General features: G+C 39.5%; 1 protein-coding gene across 1 annotated transcript; it reads left to right on the top strand.

The window, feature by feature from the left end:
* Positions 1 to 12,174: 12,174 nt before the first annotated feature.
* On the top strand, positions 12,175 to 13,454 carry Rps26-ps12 (ribosomal protein S26, pseudogene 12). The gene has a single exon (XM_063267794.1). It carries the CDS (start codon positions 12,177 to 12,179, stop codon positions 12,567 to 12,569), a length of 393 nt encoding a protein of 130 aa, XP_063123864.1. The 5' UTR covers positions 12,175 to 12,176; the 3' UTR covers positions 12,570 to 13,454.
* The last annotated feature ends 2,483 nt before the right edge of the window (positions 13,455 to 15,937 follow it).

The following is a 15,937-nucleotide window of genomic DNA, read 5'->3' as shown; positions in this document are numbered from 1 at the left end:
TAAAGGCAGACCTACCAGAATTATACCAGACTTCTCAACAGAGACTCTAAACACCAGAAGATCCTGGACAGATGTCATTCAGATCCAACCCTAAGAGAACACAAATGCCAACTCAGGATACTATACCCAGCAAAACTCTCAATCATCATAAATGGAGAAAACAAAATATTCCATGACATAATCATATTTAAACAATATTTTTTTAAAACATTTTTAATTGGATTTCTAAAATTTACATTTCAAATGCTATCTTCTTCCCTGATTTCCCATTCATAATCCCACTATCCCATCCTCCTCCCCTTCCTTTATGAGGGTGTTTCCCTGCCCATCCACTCACCCCTTCCCGCTTCCTGTCCCTAACATTTCCCTGCACTGAGGGGTCCAGCCTTAGCAGGACCAAGGGCTTCTCCTCCCCTTGGTGCCCAACATGGCCATCCTCTGATAAATATGCAGCTAGAGTCATGGGTCTGTCCATGTATACTCTTTGGATGGTGCTTTAGTCCCTCGGAGCTGTGGTTGGTTGTATTAAACAATATCTTTCTACTAATTCATCCCTACAAAGGACATTGGAATGAAATCGCCAACACCAGCAAAGTGACTAAACCCAAGAAAACATAAACTTATGAGACACAATGAAAACAGCAATAAGAGGAAAATTCATGATATAGGGCATCTGGGAACCAGAAGATGGGGCACTGGAGCTGCAGGTCCCCTGCGCTACAGACACTGCCCCGAACTGAAGGGACCAGATCAACAGTTCTTTGCACCCAAATCCCGTGGGAGGGAGAGCTAAACCTTCAGAGAGGCAGACATGCCTGGGAATCCAGAAGAGACTACACTCTGCCCACATTTCTGACTCCAGAGGAAAACATCTAATGCCATCTGGGACCTCGATGCACGGGGGATCCCAGAAAAGGCGGCTCAGGCCCTCCTGGTTGCTGCCCTCACACAGAGCTCAAAAGCAACTCCCCACGAGCAAGCTTGAGCCGAGGGACCACAGGTAAGACCAACTTTTTTGCTCCAAGCTACCTGCCTGGTAAACTCAAGACACAGGCCCACAGGAACAGCTGAAGACCAGTAGACAGGAAAGACTACACGCCCGAAAGCAGAACACTCTGTTCCCATAACTGGCTGAAAGAAAACAGGAAAACAGGTCTACAGCACTCCTGACACACAGGCCTATGGGACAGTCTAGCCACTGTCAGAAATAGCAGAACAAAGTAACACCAGAGACAATCTGATGGTGAGAGGCAAGCGCAGGAACCCAAGCAACAGAAACCAAGACTACATGGCATCATCAGAGCACAATTCTCCCACCAAAGCAAACACTGAATATCCAAACACACCAGAAAAGCAAGATCTAGATTTAAAATCATATTTGATCATGAAGCTGAAGGACTTCAAGAAAGACATGAAGAACTCCCTTAGAGAAACACAGGAAAAAAATAAATAAACAAGTAGAAGCCTATAGAGAAGAATCACAAAAATCCTTGAAAGAATTCCAGGAAAATACAATCAAATAGTTAAAGGAATTAAAAATGGAAATAGAAGCAATCAAGAAAGAACATAAGGAAACAACCCTGGATATAGAAAACCAAAGGAAGAGACAAGGAGCTGTAGATACAAGCATCACTAACAGAATACAAGAGAGAATCTCAGGAGCAGGAGATTCCATAGAAACAACTGTCAAAAATAATGTAAAACAGAAAAAGCTACTAGTACAAAACATACAGGAAATCCAGGACTCAATGAGAAGATCAAACCTAAGGATAATAGGTATAGAAGAGAGTGAAAACTCCTAGCTCAAAGGACCAGTAAATATCTTCAACAAAATCATAGAAGAAAACTTCCCTAACCTAAAGAAAGAGATGCCCATAAACATACAAGAAGCCTACCGAACTCCTAATAGATTGGACCAGAAAAGAAACTCCTCCTGTTACATAATACTTAAAACACCAAATGCACAAAATAAAGAAAAAATATTAAAAGCAGTAAGGGAAAAAGGTCAAGTAACATATAAAGGCAGACCTGTCAGAATCACATCAGACTTCTCGCCAGAGACTATGAAAGCCAGAAGATCCTGGACAGATGTCATACAGACCCTAAGAGAACACAAATGCCAGCCCAGGTTACTGTATCCTGCAAAACTCTCAATTAACATAGATGGAGAAACCAAGATATTCCATGACAAAACCAAATTTACACAATATCTTTCTACAAATCCAGCACTACAAAGGATAATAAATGGTAAAGCCCAACATAAGGAGGCAAGCTATACCCTAGAAGAAGCAAGAAACTAATCGTCTTGGCAACAAAACAAAGAGAAGAAAAGCACACAAACATAATTTCACATCCAAATATGAATATAACAGGAAGCAATAATCACTATTCCTTAATATCTCTCAACATCAATGCTCTCAACTCCCCAATAAAAAGACATAGATTAACAAACTGGATATGCAATGAGGACTCTGCATTCTTCTGCCTACAGGAAACACACCTCAGAGACAAAGACAGACACTACCTCAGAGTGAAAGGCTGGAAAACAACTTTACAATCAAATGGTCGGAAGAAGCAAGCTGGACTAGCCATTCTAATATCAAATAAAATCAATTTTCAACTAAAAGTCATCAAAGAAGATAAGGAAGGCCACTTCATATTCATCAAAGGAAAAATCCACCAAGATGAACTCTGAATCCTAAATGTGCTCCAAATACAAGCGCACCTACATAAATCAAAGAAACCTTACTAAAGCTCAAAACACACATTGCACCTCACACAGTAATAGTAGGAGATTTCAACACCCCACTCTCATCAATGGACAGATCATGGAAACAGAAATTAAACAGAGAACTAGACAGACTAAGAGAAGTCATGAACCAAAAGGACTTAACAGATATTTATAAAACATTCTATCCTAAAGCAAAAGGATATACACTCTTCTCACCACCTCATGGTACTTTCTCCAAAATTGACCAAATAATTGGTCATAAAACAGGCCTCAACAGATACAGAAAGATAGAAATAATCCCACGCATTCTATCAGACCACCACGGGCTAAAGCTGGTCTTCAATAACAATAAGGGAAGAATGCCCACATATACATGGAAGTTGAACAATGCTCTACTCAATGATAACCTGGTCAAGGAAGAAATAAAGAAAGAAATTAAAGACTTCTTAGAATATAATGAAAATGAAGGTACAACATACCCAAACTTATGGGACACAATGAAAGCTGTGCTAAGAGGAAAACTCATAGCTCTGAGTGCTGGCAGAAAGAAACAAGAGAGAGCATATGTCCGTAGCTTGACAGCACACCTCAAAGCTCTAGAACAAAAAGAAGCAAATACACCCAGAAGGAGTAGAAGGCAGGAAATTATCAAACTCAGAGCTGAAATCAACCAAAGAGAAACCAAAAGGACCATAGAAAGAATCAACAGAACCAAAAGTTGGTTCTTTGAGAAAATCAACAAGATAGATAAACCCTTAGCCAGACTAACGAGAGGACACAGAGAGTGTGTACAAATTAACAAAATCAGAAAAGAAAAAGGAGACATAACTACAGAATCAGAGGAAATTCAAAATATCATCAGTTCCTACTACAAAAGCCTATATTCAACAAAACTTGAAAATCTGCAGGAAATGGCAATTTTCTAGACAGATACCAGGTACCGACGTTAAATCAGGAACAGATAAATCATTTAAACAACCCCATAACTCCTAACAAAATAGAAGCAGTCATTAAAGGTCTCTCAACCAAAAAGAGCCCAGGTCCAGATAGGTTTAGTGCAGAATTCTATGAGACCTTCATAGACGACCTCATACCAATACTATACAAACTATTCCACAAAATTAAAACAGATGGAGCACTACTGAATTCCTTCTATGAAACCACAATTACTCTTATACCTAAACCACACAAAGACCCAACAAAGAAAGAGAACTTCAGACTAATTTCCCTTATGAATATTGACGCAAAAATACTCAATAAAATTCTGGCAAACCGAATCCAAGAGCACATCAAAACAATCATCCACCATGATCAAGTAGGCTTCATCCCAGGCATGCAGGGATGGTTTAATATACGGAAAACCATCAACGTGATCCATTATATAAACAAACTGAAAGAACAAAACCACATGATCATTTCATTAGATGCTGAGAAAGCATTTGACAAAATTCAACACCCCTTCATGATAAAAGTCCTGGAAAGAATAGGAATTCAAGGCCCATACCTCAACAGAGTAAAAGCCATATACAGCAAACCAGTCGCTAACATTAAACTAAATGGAGAGAAACTTGAAGCCATCCCACTAAAATCAGGGACTAGACAAGGCTGCCCACTCTCTCCCTACTTATTCAATAAAGTTCTTGAAGTTCTAGCTAGAGCAATCAGACAACAAAAGGAGATCAAGGGGATACAGATTCGAAAAAAAAAAAAGCCAAAATACCACTATTTGCAGATGATATGATAGTATATTTAAGTGATCCCAAAAGTTCCACCAGAGAACTACTAAAGCTGATAAACAACTTCTGCAAAGTGGCTGGGTATAAAATTAACTGAAATAAATCTGTAGCCTTCCTCTACACAAAAGAGAAACAAGCTGAGAAAGGAATTAGGGAAACAACACCCTTTATAATAGTCCCAAATAATATAAAATACCTCAGTTTGACTTTAACCAAGCAAGTAAAAGATCTGTAAAATAAGAACTTCAAGCCTCTGAAGAGAGAAATTGAAGAAGACCTCAGAAGATGGAAAGATCTCCCATGCTCATGGTTTGACAGGATTAATATAGTAAAAGTGGCCATTTTACCAAAAGCGATCTACAGATTCAATGCAATCCCCATCAAAATACCAATCCAATTCTTCACAAAGTTAGACAGAACAATTTGCAAATTCATCTGGAATAACAAAAACCCAGGATAGCTAAAACTATCCTCATCCATAAAAGGACTTCCGGGGTAATCACTATCCCTGAACTCAAGCAGTATTCCTGAGCAAACGTGATAAAAACTGCATGGTATTGGTACAGAGACAGACAGATAGACCAATGGAATAGAATTGAAGACCCAGAAATGAACCTACACACCTATGGTTACTTGATTTTTGACAAAGGAGCCAAAACCATCCAATGGAAAAAAGATAGTATTTTCAGCAAATGGTGCTGGTTCAACTGGAGGTCAGCATGTAGAAGAATGCAGATCGATCCATGCTTTATCACCCTGTACAAAGCTTAAGTCCAAGTGGATCAAGGACCTCCACATCAAACCAAATATACTCAAACTTATACCAGCAAAAGTGGGGAAGCATCTCCAACACATGGGGACTGGAAAAAATTTCCTGAACAAAACACCAATGGCTTATGCTCTAAGATCAAGAATTGACAAATGGGATCTCATAAAACTGAAAAGCTTCTGTAAGGCAAAGGATACTGTGGTTAGGACAAAATGGCAACCAACAGATTTGGAAAAGATCTTTACTAATCCTACAACTGATAGGATTATCCAACAGATAGTATATCCAAAATATACAAAGAACCCAAGAAGTTAGACCGCAGGGAGACAAATAACCCTATTAAAAAATGGAGTTCAGAGCTAAGCAATGAATTCACAGTTGAAGAATGTCGAATGGCTGACAAACAGCTAAAGAAATATTCAACATCTTTAGTCATAAGGGAAATGCAAATCAAAACAACCCTGAGATTTCACCTCACACCAGTGAGAATGGCTCAGATCAAAAACTCAGGTGACAGCAAATGCTGGCGAGGATGTGGAGAAATAGGAACATTCCTCCATTGTTGATCTGATTGCAGACTGGTACAACCATTCTGGAAATCAGTCTGGAGGTTCCTCAGAAATTTGGACATTGAACTACCTGAGGACCCAGCTACACCTCTCTTGGGCATATACCCAAAAGATGCCCCAATATATAACAAAGACACATGCTCCACTATGTTCATAGCAGCCTTATTTATAATAGCCAGAATCTGGAAAGAACTCAGATGCCCTTCAACAGAGGAATGGATACAGAAATGTGGTACATCTACACAATGGAATATTACTCAGCTATCAAAAACAATGACTTCATGATATTCGGATGGAACTTGGAAATATCATCCTGAAGGAGGTAACCAATCACAGAAAAACACACATGGTATGCACCCATTGATAAGTGGCTATTAGCCCAAATGCTTGAATTACCCTAGATGCCTAGAACAAATGAAACTCAAGACGGATGATCAAAATGCGAATGCTTCACTCCTTCTTTAAAAGGGGAACTAGAATACCCTGGCAGGGAATAGGGAGGCAAAGTTTAAAACAGAGGTAGAAGGAACACCCTTTCAGAGCCTGCCCAATATGTGGTCCATACCTATACAGCCCCCAAACTAGACAAGATGGATTAAACAAAAAAATGCAGGCTGACAGGAACAGGATGTAGATCTCTCCTGAGAGACACATCCAGAATACAGCAAATACATAGGCGAATGCCAGCAGCAATCCACTGAACTGAGAACTGGACCCCCATTGAAGGAATCAGAGAAAGGACTGGAAGAGCTTGAAGGGGCTCGAGACCCTATATGAACAACAATGCCAAGCAACCAGAGCTTCCAGGGACTAAGCCACTACCCAAAGACTGTAAATGGACTGACCCTGGTCTCCAACCTCATAGGTAGCAATGAATAGCCTAGTAAGAGCACCAGTGGAAGGTGAAATCCTTGGTCCTGCTAACACTGAACCCCCAGTGAACGTGATTGTTGAGAGGAGGGCGGTAATGGGGGAAGGGTGTAGAAGGGGAGGGGGAGGGATTAGGAGGATGTTGGTCCAGAAACCAGGAAAGGGAATAACAATCGAAATGTAAATAAGAAATACTCAAGTTAATAAAGAAAAAAAATGTAAAAAAAAAAGGGAGAAAAATTTATAGTACTAAGTGCCTCCATAAAGAAATTGAACAGGAGCTGGAGAGATGGTTCAGTGGTTAAGAGCATTGACTATTCTTCTAAGTTCAATTCCCTGCAACCGCATAGTGGCTCACAATCATCTATAATGGGATCTGATGCCATCTTCTGGTGTGTCTGAAGAGAGCTACAGTATACTTATATACATAAAATAGATAAATCTTAAACAAAAAAATTGGACAGATTCCATACAAACAACTTAATAGCACACCTGAAAGTTCTAGAACAGAAAGAAGAAAACACACAAAAAAGGCATAGAAGGCAGGAAATAGTCAAACTCAGGGCTGAGATCAACCAGTTAGAAACAAGGGGAGTAAACAAAATATCAACAAAACCAAGAGGTGGTTCTATGAGAAAATCAACAAGATAGACTCCTAGAAAAACTAACTAAAGGGCACTGAGATAGCATTCAAAATAACAAAATCAGAAATGAAAGGGGAGACATAACAAGAGAACCTGAGAAAATTAAAGAACAAAACAAAACAAAAAATCATACCAGAACCTATTATAAAAGCCTTTGGTCTACAAAATTGGGAAATCTAAATAAAGTGGATGATGTTGTAGACAGATACCATGTAGTAAAGTTAAATTGAGAGCACATAAACTATGTAAAGAGTCTCATAACCCCTAAGGCAATAGAAATAGTCCTCCAAAACCTCCCAACCAAACAAAGTCCAGGATTAGATGGTTGTAGTTCACAATTCTACTACACTTTTAAAGAAGAGATAATACTAGTACTCCTAAATATTCCAGAAAGTAGAAACAGAAGAAATACTACCTAATTTATTCTATGAAACCACAGTTACTCTGATACTTAACCATACTAAGACCCAACAAAGAAAGAGAACTTCAGCCCAATCTTACTTATGAATATTGATGCAAAAATACTGAATAAAATTCTTGCAAACCAAATCCAAGAACACATCATTCACCACAATCAAGTAGGCTTCATCGCAGGATATAGAGATGGCTCGATACATGAAAATTCATCAACGTAATATGGTATATAAACAAACTCAAGAAAAAAAAAACCTCACAAGATTATATCATTAGATGCTGAAAAAGTCTTCTTTAAACTACTTCTACTACCTCTTCATGTTAAAAGTCCTGGAGAGATCAGAAATTCATGGCAAATACATAAACATAATAAACAATGTATAGAAAACCATCAGCTAACATAAAATTAAATGCAGAGCAACTAGGAGCAATCACATTAAAATATAGAACAAGACAAGGTGGCCCGTGCTCTCCCTATCTAATATACTACTTGGAGTTATAGCTAGAGCAATTAGACAACAAAAAGATATCAAAGGGGTAGAAATTGTTTGCAGATGATATGATAATATACACAAGTAACCCCCAAAATTCCACCAGGGAATTCTTATAGCTGATAAAACTTCAGCAAAGTGGCAGGATATAAAATTAACTCAAACAAATCATTAAACTCTCTTTACACAAAGGATAAATAGGCTGAGAAAGAAATTAGGGAAACAACACCCTTCATGATAGCCACAAATAGTATAAAATATCTTGATGTAACTCTTACTAAGCAAGTAAAAGTTCTGTATGACAGGAAATTCAAATCCCTGAAAAAAGAAATTGACGAAGACCTCACCTCAGAAGATGGAAAGATCTCCCATGCCCATGGATTGGTAGGTTTAACATTGTGAAAATGGCCATCTTACCAAAAACAATCTACAGATTCAATGTAATCCCCATCAAAATTCCAACACAATTCTTCACAGACATGGAAAAAGCAATTCTCAAATTCATATGGAAAAACAAAAAACCCAGGATAGCCAAAATAATTCTCAAAAGTAAAAGAACTTCCACAGGAATCACCATCCCTGACTTCAAACTGTATTACAAAGCAACAGTGATAAACAAACAAACAAACAAACAAACGAAACCTTCATGGTATTGGTACAAAGAGAGACAGGTTGATCAATGGAATAGAATCGAAGACCCAGAAGTAAACCCATATACCTATGGTCACTTGATCTTTGACAAAGAAGCTAAAACATATAATCAAAAAAAAAAAAGCATCTTCAATAAATGGTGATGGTCTAACTGGCAGTCTGTATGTAGCAGAATGAAAATAGATCCATATTTATTATGTTACACAAAACTCAAGTCCAAGTAGATCAAGGACCTCAACATAAAACCAGTTACACTGAATATAACTGAAAGGAAAATGGGAAAGAGCTGTGAACTTATTGGCATGGGGAGACATTTCCTGAACAGAACACTAATGGCTCAGGCTCTAAAATCAACAATTGACAAATGGCACCTCATAAAACTAAAAAACTTTCGTGTGGCAAAAGACACCATCAGTAGGACAAATCAGTAACCTACAGATTGGAAAATAAATCTTCACTAACTCTACATCCAGCAAAGGGCTAACACCCAAAATATCTAAAGAGCTCAAGAAGTTAACCTCTGAAAACCAAAATATCCCAATTTAAAAAATGGGGTATAGAGCTAAACGGAGAATTTACAACAGAAGAATCTCAAATGGCTTAAAAGCACTGAAAGAAATGTTCAAAATTCTTAGTCATCAGGGAAATGCAAATCAAAACAACCCTGCGATTCCACTTCACACCAATCAGAATGGCTAAGATCAAAAACTCAAGTGACAACACATGCCCTTCATTGCTGGTAGGATTGCAAACTGGTACAGCCACTCTGGAAAAATCCATCTGGAGTTTTCTTAGAAAATTGGAAAGAGTTCTACCTGAAGACCCAGATATACCTACCATTTTTGGGCATATATCCAAAAGATGCCCTACCATACCACAAGGATATATGTATATCTACATATATACATATACACACACACACACACACACACACACACACACACACACACACACACACACATACCATATGCTCTACCATGTTCATGGCAGCTTTACTTGTAATAGTCAGAAGCTGGAAACCGCCAAGATGTCCCTCAACCAAAGAATGGATACAGAAAATGTGGTTCATATACACAGTGGAATATGATTCAGCTATTAAAAATGAGAACATCACAGTTTTACAGGCAACTGGATGGAACTACAACATATCCTGAGTGAGGTAACTCAGACCCAAAAGGACACACATGCTATGTACTCACTGATGAGTGAATATTAGCCAAAAAGTACAAAGTACCTGGGATACAACCTAGAGACCATAAGAAATGTAGCAAGTAGAAATGCCCAAGTGAGGAGGCTTCATTCGAAGGGGGATGGAAATAATCATGGGAGGCATAGGGAGGGAGGGACCTAGGTAGGAGAGCGGAGGGGAGGGGGAGGAGCAAAGGGGAACAGGATAAGATATGGGGGGAGAGGACAGGAGAGAAGTCCAGAGGGCCACAAGGATGAATGGAAATAAGCAGCCTCAGGAAGTGGGAGGTGGGGGACAGGCTCTAGAAAGTACCAGAACTCCAGGAGGTGAGACACTCATAGTACTCATTGAGTGTGACCTTAGCCAAAATGCCCTACAGTGGGGAAAGGGAACTGGAAGACTGCACTTCCAGTAGATAGACAGGGTCTCAAGTGGAAGACGGAGTTACTAATCCATAGTCAAAATTCCTGACCCAGAATTGTTCTTGTCTAAAAGAACTGCAGGGCCTAAAATGGAGAAGAGACTGAAAGAAAGGGTGGCCCATGACTGGCCCAACTTAAGATCCATCTCACAGGGGGACACCAAGGCCAGACACTACTATGCTATGATGTGTTTACAGAATGGAGCCTGACATACCTGTCCTCAGAGAGGTCCTACCAGCTGAGACACCAATGGATACTTACACCCACTCATCAGAGTGAAGTCAGAGACTCCTATGATTGAATTAGGGGAAGGATTGAAGAAGCTGAAGGAGCGAGGACCTCATAGGAAGACCAGCAGTCTCAACTAACCCAGACCCCAGGGAGCTCCCAGAGACTGAGCCACCCTGGCTCTTATGTAGCAGAGGTCTGTCTGGTCTGCACGCAGTGGGAGAAGATGCACTTGAGGCTCCAGGGAAGGGGGAGGCCTGAGGGGTGGGGGAAAACACCTTCTCAGTGGCAAGTGGCAAGGGGCAAGGGAGAGAAGGAACGGGATGAGGGTGAGGAACTGTGGGAGGTGGAACTGAGGGGGAGCAAGGTAAATAAATAAAATAATTTTTTAAAGAAAGAAAGTGTTAAACGTTTGAATGATTGACAGAAGTGTTTATCAAAGGTGGGCTCCTAAGAAAGAGTTGAGATCCCTGGTATTCTTTGGCTTAGTGTTGATGATGGGATTTTAAAGCTTAGGGACATTGCAGTGCTAGGGTGGGTGTGCTGTATAAAACCTAATGCTCCAGAACAGGAAGGCCCAGAAGACAGGCCACCCGTGAGTCCTATAGGACACAAAAGCGGGGAGAGGGGGACCAGCACATTTTTCTGTTGCCCTTTCCCTTTTGTCAGAACTTAGAGTTGGAGATGCTGCTGCTCAATTGGATGAATTAAATGCAATGGTTTTAATTAGGCCACTGCACAATATGGCAACTGTAAAACCAAGAACTTTAGAACACAAAAATTGCAAAGAAATATTTAAATGCTACTACAGAAAAAGAACATATTACCTATAATACCACATAATGAGACAATAGACTTCGCAGCATGGAGCACATATGCTTCAGAATAAGAGATAATAGTGTTAAAGTAGTGAGGAAAAATGACTGATGGCTTTTACTTGTACAACCAGTTAGACTGTTCTAAAAAAAGTGAGGAGGGAGCAAAAAGACATTATATATGAGACACAAGACTGCGTTTTTCTTTTATTAAGTTATTCATAATAATTTCCTACATTTATATAATGAATTTTAGTCACTTCCATTCCTGTGTTGGTAGTTTTATGTTAACCTGACAAAAATGTAATCATTGGAGGGGAGGGAACCTCAATTGAGATATCGTCTCCAAAATATGTAGTTGTTACCAAGCCTGTAGGAAAATTTTAAAATTTGTGATATGGGAAGGCCCAAGCCATTGTGGGTCATGACACCCATTGGCTGGTGGTGGTCGTGGGTGCTATAACAAAGCAGGCTAAGCAAGCCATGGAGAATAAGCCAGCAGGAAGCGCTCCTCCATAGTTTTTACATTAGATCTTACTTCCAGGTCCCGGTCCTGTTTAAGTTTTTGCATGATTTTCCTCAGTGATGGACCGTTACCCTGATGTGTAAGTAAAATAAACCCTTTCATCCCCACATTGCTTTTGGTCATGTTGTTCTCCTACAGGAATAGAAATCCGAGTCTTGGCTCCAATATGACCAAGAAAAGGAGAAACAACGGTCGGACCAAAAAGGGCCGGGGTCATGTGCAGCCAATTGGCTGCGCGAACTGCTCCTGGTGCGTGCCCAAGGATAAGGCCATTAAGAAGTTTGTCATTTGGAACATTGTAGAAACTGCTGCAGTCAGGGACATATCTGAAGCACGCATCTTCGACGCTTACGTGCTTCCGAAGCTCTATGTCAAGCTGCACTACTGCGTGAGCCTTGCCATTCATAGCAAGGTTATCAGGAATCAATCTCATGAGGCCCGGAAGGACCGAACATCTCCACCACGATTCAGACCTGCTGGCGCTGCACCACGACCTCCACCAAAGCCCATGTAAAGAGGTGATTTCATGAAGGCAGAAAGAAAAATACCATGGAAAAATAAAACGGAAGTTATACTTTAAAAAAAAAGGAATAGAAATCCTCACAAAGACAATCCCCATTCCACACCCACACACTCCCTTCCTCAACTCTTGCTGGCACACTTCTTCACAAGTATTTTATTCTGTGTATGTCCCATTGAATTTGGGTGGGAGTTTATTCGGTGGAACAAGAACCATGTATTTGTAGCCACTGGAAAAAAACCGACAACTCCACCCTCACAACCATTAATTGCTAATATCCTCCCTGGGAGAAGTGAGGAGTCCTGGGGTCTTCCTCCCTCACCCATGATGAAAGATTAGCAGACAATATGTGCTCTCTATTGCAATGGTGGCATGACTGTTATGTAGGTAACCAATCACTTTCTGGGTGGATTTGAGGCCTAGTCCATGAAAAGAACTTATCTCTGATTCTGTAAATCTGGTCAAGAGCCTATGGCTGTGGATGTCAGAAACCCTACTAGGGAATCTACTACTGTCGTTTTGCTAAACAGACAAGCTGCCAAAACTGTCTTATAAATATGCAAGTTTAAACCCATGGTAAACTTTCATCAGATCAAGTCCTTACCACAGCAGGTTATTCCAAAAATCAATGAACAGGCAAAGAGATGCTAAGATTTTTTTTTTTATCACTCGTCTCTCACCGAAATTTTTTCTTCATCCAGAGGTAAAGTAAAGACTGTGTTGAGTGAGGTACAAGCAATTAAAACCACGAATGCCATGAAATACAAAAACTTGGTAGTTGACTTTTAAAGATAGTGAAAAGTAAATATAATATATGTAAGTCACAGTGACAATGGGAGAATGTAGCATTGCAGGCAATATTGAGATAATGTTATTGTCAGAAAGGGACTATCAAATATCTTCAAAGTTAAAAAAAAGACTCATTACTTGTGGAGTCAATCTATTTTTTGCTTGTTTTTATTTTCATCATTAGATGTTTGGATTTCTTTTGTGTTTTGGGTATTATTCTTTGTCAGAATCCAGTTTGCAAATGATTTTCTCATCCCATGGTTCTCCCCTCGGGATGCATTTTGCATTGCTATAATGCTATCTGTGTATTTGTGCTTCTGACTTCCCCATCCAGAGAATACATTCTCAGACCAAGGTCATTAAGCACCTCCCATATCTCCTTATAGTAATTTCATAGTGTCTGGTTTTAGGTTTAAGTCTTGAGCTTGTAATTTCTAGCACTATAAATGCTGATAACTGTAGCCCACATAAAGAAAACGTTTCCTGTTTCCTTATAACTTTAGGTGTAAGGGATCCTGAGACCAGGACTTTTGAGAACTGGTATACAAGAATGTGCTGGGGCTGCAAGAAGCTGTTTCTATCCGGAGCACCTGCTTTGAAGTGATTTGTGCCAGGCTCAGCCGTTTCTGGATATTGCTCTTGGCCTGGTGAGGCCAAGGGTCTTGATCACTGCTAAATGTTCACTAAGTTTTCTTTAAGCCCACGGACATCACTGCCCTGGCTCACCTCCCCCCTCCCTTGGGGAATTACAGCCTGTGCTATCTAAAGCTCTTTCAGTTTCCCTTGAACTGGAAATAGCTCACTTCAGTGGCTGCCTTCCTGTGAAATGGTCCCTGCACTGGTTCCCTGCTGTGAGAGCCATTACCGATGTGACAGTGGAAAGTGAAGCCCAAACTGGGTTTAACGAAGAAAGAGCATAGTACTAAAATAATAAATAAATAAATAAATAAATAAATAAGCAAAATTTAAAAAAATTTAAAAGCTGCATGAAAACCTAAACTTGAACTATGACATAGCTATGTTTAGAAAACTCCACATTTAAAATAAAGGCACCCAAATTTCCTTTAATACATAATTTCCTTGGATTATGTATGGTTGCTTCTTCATGAATCACCTTAGGATGCATATTTTTCAATCTAATGAATGAAGTCATACTTAACTAGTCAACCGTCAGAAATGATTTTCTATTTCTAAATATTTTCATCATGTAAGTTAAGGGACCAGGACATTTCCTGTTCATTGAGTAGGCTGACAGACAACTTGCTTTAAGAATGTAGCGGTCTGCATGCAAGAGTAACATGCAAACTACTGTCCCCTTTAGCCACTGGCTATGAAGGCATTCTTAAATGAGTTTGCTGAGAATAGCTTACATGACATTACACGACAAAGAGAGTGATTTTGCACATGCAGGAAAATTCTCTACATTATAAATTATAGAAAACATTTAATATCGTTTTCCTTATAAATTACCTGAGTACCTGAAAGGAAAGAGTCAATGTCAGTTGTGTATCCATGTCTGAGCCCACCAGGTTCCAGTGAATAGCTCAGTCATGGTCGCACAGATATCCTTGGTTAAACTCAGTACACAGAGGGAGAAGGGGACAAAAGGAAGGTAAAAGTGGTCTGTATGCATTATGGATATGGAGAAAATTTTCAAAAAGCACTTTCTATTAATAAAAAAAGCTTAAAAAACTACCTACTTACTCATGAGTATTATTAGTGTTCTGGGTGACTGGTTGTCAAAGGAAATAACCAAGCCCTGATGAAGGCTATGTTTAGGGCTAATATTCTATCAAATCTATTTTAAATTAACTCAGGTTCTGCACACAGATTTCTTTACAAATTATAAGCCTCTGCTTTCAGTTAAGGAGCTGCTATTATTCAGCTACAAATTTAATAATGTTAGAACAAATTGACGGAGTGCTCACTGTATTTGCAGGGCGTGACTCTCAGCACTTGACAGACGCCGTCTCATTTACCCTCTTAATGAACACTCTGAGGTGTGTATTATTGTATTGTCTTTGGAGATGAGGAAGTAGGTTACCAAAGACTCAGATGCACAAAGCCAATAAATCACAAAGTCAGGATTAGTACACAGCCTACCTACCTGCAAATTCAATGCTTAATTTTTACTCAGCAAGTTGCCTGCATGGCATGGAAGGACATATTTATTGTGTGTTCTAATTCATATTCTTTCTCTTCCTCTCTCCTTCTTTCCCTCTCTCCTCCCCCTTTCCTCTCTCTCTTTTCTTTGATTTGTTCCTATATCCTTCTTTCTTCTCTCAACATTTACTTCATCTTTTATTATATGTGTGTATGTGGTCCTGGGACTGATAAGTTGGGTAAGTTTTATACAATTGATCTGTGTCCCCAGCCTGTTATGTCTGTCATTTAATGCTTCTTTTTTGCAAAGGAATATGTCCTAGTTATCTTTGACTGTTGATATGACTTCCCAGTCATCTGAAAGAGGGAAATCCCTAGATTAGATTGATCCGTGTGCATGTCTGTCGGACACCAACTTTACTGGTAAGGTTTAGGAGCACGGACACTGTGGGTGGAAACATTTTCTAGGT

Source organism: Rattus norvegicus, chromosome 9, assembly GCF_036323735.1.
Source record: "Rattus norvegicus strain BN/NHsdMcwi chromosome 9, GRCr8, whole genome shotgun sequence".
NCBI lineage: Eukaryota > Metazoa > Chordata > Mammalia > Rodentia > Muridae > Rattus > Rattus norvegicus.
Note: the sequence above shows the minus strand (reverse complement) of the source record. Positions and strands in the feature narration are given on the sequence as shown.